Consider the following 7,449-nt stretch of genomic DNA (forward strand, 5'->3'; position numbering starts at 1 on the left):
GATCATTCTTAAGTTTTACACACAGTAATCCTGCAAATGACATTATATTAAGCATTTGCTAAAATCTGTGTCGATTAATTGTGAAACTGAGACAAAGGAGCTTTCCTGTGATGAAGGGATTTCAACACTGCTCTGCTGCTTGTGTCACTATGTAAGCAAGGGTTTTGTACATTTAGCACAAACTCAATCAAGAGGTCAGAAGGCCTGGGGTTCTAGTGCCAGTTTTATTTGTAACTAACCATGTACAAATCACTTTCTATTAAAAAAAAAAAAAGTTAACATCTATCCTTAATTCACAAACATATTAAGAAACCAAAATCCTTTCTAAGAAAAGCTCTTTGTAAACCAATATTTTACTACTAATTAGCTTATACCTAACTCAGAGGATGAAAATGACACATGAGAGAATGTCTCTTATCAACTGGTTGCACAGCTTAATTCTGTAGACGGATAACGTGGTTGTGAACAGCTTGTTTCTATTTCAATCTTAGAGAACAAAAAACTATCAACAAGAAGTTACTGGTGAAGAAAAGTGGGCCAAAAAATACAATTAAGATAGAGCTTTCCACGTTAGGAGCAGTGCTTGTTGATGTCCCTCTATGGAACAAAAACTAGCACCGTTTGCTGTTTTGAAGGAACATACGCTGCTGGAGTAAGAATCTTATTTCACTAAATAATATTAGACAGGAACCTCCTGCAGATTCTTCCAGTGGCCCATCGAAATGGCTAAGAAAACATTATTTGTGTGTTTGGCTTTTTTAAACCATTTTCTCTCTCCCTCCCTTTGCTTAGTTTCAAAATTCTGTTTTCCAGAATACACTCCTCAGTACTCTGCCTGGGTAAAAAGAAATGTCAGCATTTGGTCACTAGAGAATAAGTATAGACGAGGAATTAGTATGTTACTGAACAACGATTCAAGAAGATAAACTAAGTGAGTATAAAAAAATGTATAGACCATAAGCATTTGTACATATACACTATTTATCATGTTTATGTATTGTGACAACCGTATGTATTAACAGACCCTCAAAAAGTAAGTACCTATATGTTCTCGTATTTAACAGTATCAAATTTGTGCAACTTAAGTCTCTATTTCTACATCTTCCCTTATTATGGTGATATAAAACAAAAAAAACAAAAATCAGACTGGAGCATGGTTCACAGAGAAATATAGGAGAGAAACAAATAAATAAAATAACCAGGTACACCACTGCTTAGGGAAGTATTTTAGAGGAAACATATTCTCACTTTTGGCCCCAAATGTCATCATCCACTTATGTTATTTGTCAACTTTTAATATAAAAATAACTTGAAGCTGATAATCATTTACAGTGACTTACAAAACTGACAGAAAATTTCAATGCTACATAAAACAATTTTATACACAGCTTAAAATTTTAAAGTTCTCTCTGGCACTTGATTTTAGAGTTGATAGACACAATAACTACTACTGATCTCAATAAAATACTGTTTTTAGCTTATACACATCTTCAAAGCCATATCACCTCACAAAAATCACTTCCTGCCAAAGAATTCTCTAAGACAAACACCAAAACTATACAGCCAAAATGTTGTAGGAAAGCATATAAACGTTTTAAGACAAGGCATGACCAATGGATTAAAACTTTACATTACCCAATCACAGTCCAGTGAAAAAACAACTGCTCCTCTGATTCAGTGTAACATGTATCAGGTATAAATGAAAAAATACGGCAAGTTATCTATTGTTTTTGGTTTAGAAGGGTCTAAATAGTGGTACTACTAGAATGGATGCTTTTTAAGACAGAAAAATGGTCACATTTAGCAAGTACACATTTTATATTCCAAAAATAAAAAGGAAAATTTTTGTAAGACAGTGGAATCCTGATTTTTTTTTCCTTACTTTTTGTGAGTGCTTAAGACCATTCTGTCCATTATCAAAATGAAATCACTCTTTGATAACCTTAATTATATGTCCAATTGTTTTTCTTTGCAGAAGAGAAGAAAACCAAACCAAATTTTAACCAACTATATTAAACTTAGAATACTAAAAACTATGTGAGAATTTGGGAAATCTACTACTTTCATTATTCAGAGGGAAGATATAAATCTTCGAAACCTGCCAACAATTTCTAGTCCAATTTTCTACACAAAAATGAAAAAGCTAACTTCCCCCCACAACACTAAACAGAATTTTAAAATGAACAGAAGACTAAATTAGATAATCAAAATATAAACCATGTAATTAATGAAAACAATTCACTAGTGCAACAAATTCTTGAACACGGAAAAAAACCAGCAAGCATTCTCATCAATTACATGGTTCATTTTTTTTTTTGCATATTTTAATCTCCACTTTCAGCACAGTAAATTATTATATAGCTTATTTCATGGACTGTTTACATTTTGTAACATTACATTAGCAATTCAAACATTACCCTTTCTAAACCAAATATGCAATCCTAATCAAAGTTTTCTTTTTTCCCCAGAAAAGGAAAGGACATCTTTTTAAGATATATTCATAGCAATAGAAACATCTTAGTATTTCAAAATATTTACAAAGAACCCTGCTGATCCTGTGCATTTCGCTGAGGGGCTACCTGTACCCAGACTTCATCATCAGAAAAAGAACTTGAACTTCCTGACTCAGAGTCCAGTTCACTGAACCCATCTAAGTCCCATTCAGTACTAGACTCACTCCGTGCATCATCTTCCTCAGTGATGAAACTCTGACCAGGTTCAAGGCAGGAAGGATAAACACGAGCACAGAGGCAAATAAAGCCAGAGTCAAACTGCAGAAGCCCTAACATGGTCCCTATATTAATCCACTGGTCTTCCCTTGTATCATATTCATACACAGTTACCCGGTTTTTTTTCCATTGAGGGGTTGTGGAAGTGATGAGGAGCAACTTTTGGCCATGATTGACAATCTGGTAGTTGTGGGTCTCTGAGTCCAGGGGAATATTACTAATACGCCTCCATTCTCCCCTGGCTGGGTTATACACCTTCATGACTGGGATGTCACAGATGCAGTAGATCTCATCATTGAAGACACAGGCTTCCTGAAAGTCACTCCGTTTAAGTGAAGCACAGTTCAGCCACATATTATGGCTAGGATCATAGCAGAGCATGCGCTTACTGTTCACAGCATAAAGATAGTTCTGAACCACTATGAGTTCAAAGGAATAGAAGGAATGTGGTACAGGAGCCACTAAGGCCCACTGGTTCCTCTGAACACTGTAGCACTCCACTTCCTTTAATTTCACTCCAGTAATGGGGTCACGCCCACCCAGGATGTAGATGTAGCCATTGAGATATGCCACATCCATGCCCTCCCGGCAGAGCAGACGGTCAGCAAGTTGCTGCCAACTATTCTGGGCTGGTTTATACACCCAAAGATCCTTCCTGGGCTGGGCGGCTAGATAGATGTCATGATCTGGAGAGACACAGACAGCTGAAGAGGTGACAGTCTTAGTGTGGGCCAAACTGGTCAAAGGCGATGGCATTGTGTAAATGTCCCCCGAGTATGGGTCATAGCACAGAAAGGGATCTCTGGGATGGCCAAAGAAGATCACCATCTCCTTGGCACACATACCCAGCCTCTGGGGTGGATTTTCTGCTACGGACACAACAGAGCTACTGCTGCTGCTCTCTGGCTTGGGCACCAGAGACTTGCTCAACATGTCACCATACCGCATCTGCAGGGCCCCTTCAACAAGGTCCAGACAGTACTTCTTCACAATGGGCTTGGTCAGCAGTTCTTCCAGGTAGCCCCGATCTTCGTCAGTGAAGTGGGTCCAGCGGACACACTTGAAGACTTCTGCAGCGCTGGGACCCCGCTCCTTGGGAGCCGCCTCCAACCACTGCACCGCCACGTGACACACAGTCCGCTCACTCTCGATGTCTAGACTGTCCAAGCGCAGGACAGCTAGCAGCTGGGCCAGGGTCAGATCTGCCAGGGACTCTTCCCGAATCGAACCCATGCGGCTGAGCTGCTTGAAGTTGTGGGCTATAAAGGACTGGGCCTGTGATCGCAGCTTGTGATGGTCGAAGGCGTCGGCGAACTTGAGGATGGCCGTGCAGTTGGTCAGGTCAAGGCGGCGGGCTAGGAAAGAGGCACAGGCTTCCCGCACGTACTCCAGCTGCAGCATGTCGGAGGCCGCGTAAAGGCGCTGCACGTTGGCCTCACTTAATGACACGCGACCGGTGTAGCAGTAATCGACCAGCACCTCGAAGGACTCGGCGTCCACGTCGTGCATGGTCACGTTCGTCTGATGGCTCTCGTACATGCCGCCGGTGAACATACTCTTGAAGTAGGGACACGCGGCCGCCAGCACGTTACGGTTGCAGGAAAAAAGGCGGCCCGTACCGGGCCCGCTGCCGGGGGTGACCACCTCGATGGTCACATCGCAGAGCAGCCGCGCGTCGTAAAAGGACTTGAGCTGGGCCAGCAGGGCTGCAGAATGGCCCGTGTCCTTCAGCTCCTCCGGGCCCGTGAAAAAAGCCGAAACTGAGGGCTTGGAAATCCTCTTGGGACGCCTCCCGCCGCGGGGACTGGCGAGGCGGCGAGAGCGCGGAGCTTCTTCCCGGGACTGCATGGTGGAGAGGGCGGCGGGGAGCGAAGGACGAGAACCAGGCTCTGGCGCCTCCTCGCTCTCTTTTCGCTGACGCCGAGACCGCTGTGTCCCTGAAAAGACTGCCGCGCTGATTTAAGTCAGCCCTGCTCCGCGGTGCCGCCTCCCTTTATCGCGTAGACAGTGCCTGACTCACCCGGTTCCAGTTCCACGCCCTTTCTCCGCCTCAGCTCGCCCTCACGGGACCTACAAACTGGAACCAAGCGATCCGCCACCGCCGCGCTGGCAATACCGGTAGGTGCCCAGGAGAACTACGGCTCCCAGGTTGCCTTTCGCGCCTCGAGGCATGCCGGGACCCCGCGGACTCTGCGGCTTAGGCTGCCTCACAGGAGCCGCTGTGCATGTTGGGATCAGTAGTTCCAGTAATATCGCGAGGCTTCTGGGGGTCTACTGGTTTAACTAACAGAATCAGCAAGCGTTTATTCCAGGTTTGATGGTTTAGAGCTGTGGGTTCGAAGTCTAGAGTGGAAGTCCCGTTTTAATATTCATTAGTCGTGCAACTTTTCTGTCAGAACTTTTCCCTGTCTGGAAATTGGGGATAATAGCATTTCATTGGATTCTGGGAGAATGGAATGATCTAAATTTCATAGGACATAGGATGCTTCAATAAATACTTGTTGATTAGACCAATAATTGTTTACACTGTGACTAAAACACAAATATTGAGTAACTGTTGGCTTTTCATTTAGAATTTATGAAAAATGAGGCATCCACTTATTCGAAACCATGAGCAGTTTCTACAAAGAAAACTTGCAGTGTTTACTGTGGCTTCTTTTCCAAGGTTCTGAAGAGTATTACAGTATTTTCAGTACTAAATGATATGTAGGTTGAGCAGGATATCTTAGACAAAGATGAGGTCCTGCTGCTGTCGCTCCAGTCGTGTCCAACTCTGTGCAACCCCATAGACGGCAGCTAGAGAACAGCATTTCTGATGGTCTTACATGGGCAAATCAGGCACATTCACAGATACATTGACCTCTCACCTAATCAACACTTCATCAACTAGGGAGCAAAATTATTTTCATAACTTCTTAATAAGAGGGTTACTCATATTTCTTCTTTTGCATCTTTTCCAAAAATCAATTAAAGATTCTATAATTGTTTTTACTAAGAAGTTACAAAGAAGAGTTCTAAATTAAAATATTTAAACAAACATACCTTGTATTGTACAAAACCCCAAGATCCTCAAAACATGGTATTCATACATGCTTACACATACCTTGAAATAATATAGTAGTTTATGCTGTACAAAAGTGTTTATATATGACAGATCAACATTTAAATATTCAAAATCAAGTGCTTAGATTTTTTTAAAGTTAAGTTAGGGGTTAAGGTTAGAGAACTTTTATTTAAAAACCAGTCTGCTCCTGCTGCTAGTTTGCCTGCCATGTGTTACCATAACCTAGTGAATTAAATCTTTAGTATTAGTACATGAATCAGTGAATAACACACAAAAGAATAACTCTTAGTCAAACTGTCTTTCTTTTCTGATTAACTGATGAGGGCCTAATGGAAGTACTCCAGGATAGAGACGTTAAACTAAGTGGGGCTCTGGGCCCCAATCTCTTCTGTACCTTCCTTGTGTGTCTTTCAGGTAGATCAGAGAGAACTAAGTTATTAGTAACCATGATTGCTTTCTCTCCTGCACTAACACCAGCTGGGGAAAAAAACAATTAAAAAAATTTTTAATGTCTATAAAACATACTTTACATAAAGGTTACCATTTTAACAATTTTTAAATGTTTAATTGCTTTGGCATTAAGTATATTCACCTTGTTTTGCCACCATCACTACCATCCAACTGTTTATATCTTGCAAAACTGCAACTTTGTACCCATTCATAATGTCTCTGTCTTCCTCCCTAAAATCCCTGGTAACTACCATTCTACTTCAGGTCTCCGAATTTGACTACTCTGTGTGCTCAATAAGTAAAAATAAAATGGTTTTTTTTTTGTAAAAAAAAAAAAAAACAAGATTACAGCTTTGCCCATCAAAAAGCAGTGAAAAACAAAATAAAAATGCAAGTCAGAGACTAGGAAAAACTATCTGTAATATATATTATATTATATTCAATAAACATATGAAAAGCTGTTCAACCTTCAGTGTTGTTCATCATCAGATGAATGCAAATTAAAGTCAGAATGAGAAAACATTGCACACCCACTAGAATGACTAAACTTAAGATCAATAATATTAAAAATAAGGATCAACAATACTAACCAACAAAAACATTGTATGTAGGGCGATTATCCTTCAATTAAAAATTTTTTTAAAAAGGTCGACAATTTAAATGTTGGTGATAATAGGGAGCCTTTGGAACCCTCATATATTACTACTATGACTATAAATTGATATATCCACTTTTAAAACCTGTTCGGTAGTTTCTTTGAATGTTAAATGCCCAACAATTTCACACCTATGCATCTGCCTAAGAGATATTAAAACACGTCTACAGAGACTTGTGCAGGGGTTCCCTGGTGGCTCAGTGGTAAAGAATCCACTTGCCAGTGTGGGAGACATGAGTTCGATCCCTGCACATGCAGCAAAGCAACTAAGCCCGCGCGCCACAACTACCGAGCCTGTGCTCTAGAGTCCAGGAGCCGCAGCTACTCAAGTCCAAGTGCCCGAGAGCCCGCGCTCTGCAGCAAGAGAAGTCTGAGCACCGCAGCTAGAGAGCGGCTTCCACTTGCTGAAACTAGAAAAGCCCACTCAGCACAAAGACCCAGCACAGCCAAAAAGAAATAAGTGAAGTTATTTTTTTTAAAAAAAGACTTGTCCAAGGATGTTCATAGAAGCGTTATCCATAATAGTCAAAACTTGGAATAATCCAAATATG

The 7,449-nt window shown here is 41.1% G+C and overlaps 1 protein-coding gene across 1 annotated transcript; it reads right to left on the reverse strand.

Moving 5' to 3' along the window:
* Positions 1-205: 205 nt before the first annotated feature.
* Positions 206-6,582, reverse strand: LOC147361369 (kelch repeat and BTB domain-containing protein 7). Its single transcript, XM_086328805.1, has one exon. The coding sequence runs from the start codon at positions 4,575-4,577 to the stop codon at positions 2,535-2,537; it is 2,043 nt and encodes a 680-aa protein (XP_086184931.1). The 5' UTR covers positions 4,578-6,582; the 3' UTR covers positions 206-2,534.
* Positions 6,583-7,449: the final 867 nt, after the last annotated feature.

Source organism: Bos grunniens, chromosome 12 (assembly GCF_055505025.1).
Source record: "Bos grunniens cultivar Pamir isolate PY7600 chromosome 12, Bosgru_T2T1.0, whole genome shotgun sequence".
Classification (NCBI taxonomy): domain Eukaryota; kingdom Metazoa; phylum Chordata; class Mammalia; order Artiodactyla; family Bovidae; genus Bos; species Bos grunniens.

Coding starts and splice junctions, on each gene's coding strand:
- LOC147361369 (XM_086328805.1), bottom strand. CDS start 4,577: ATGCAGTCCCGGGAAGAAGCTCCGCGCTCTCGCCGCCTCGCCAGTCCC.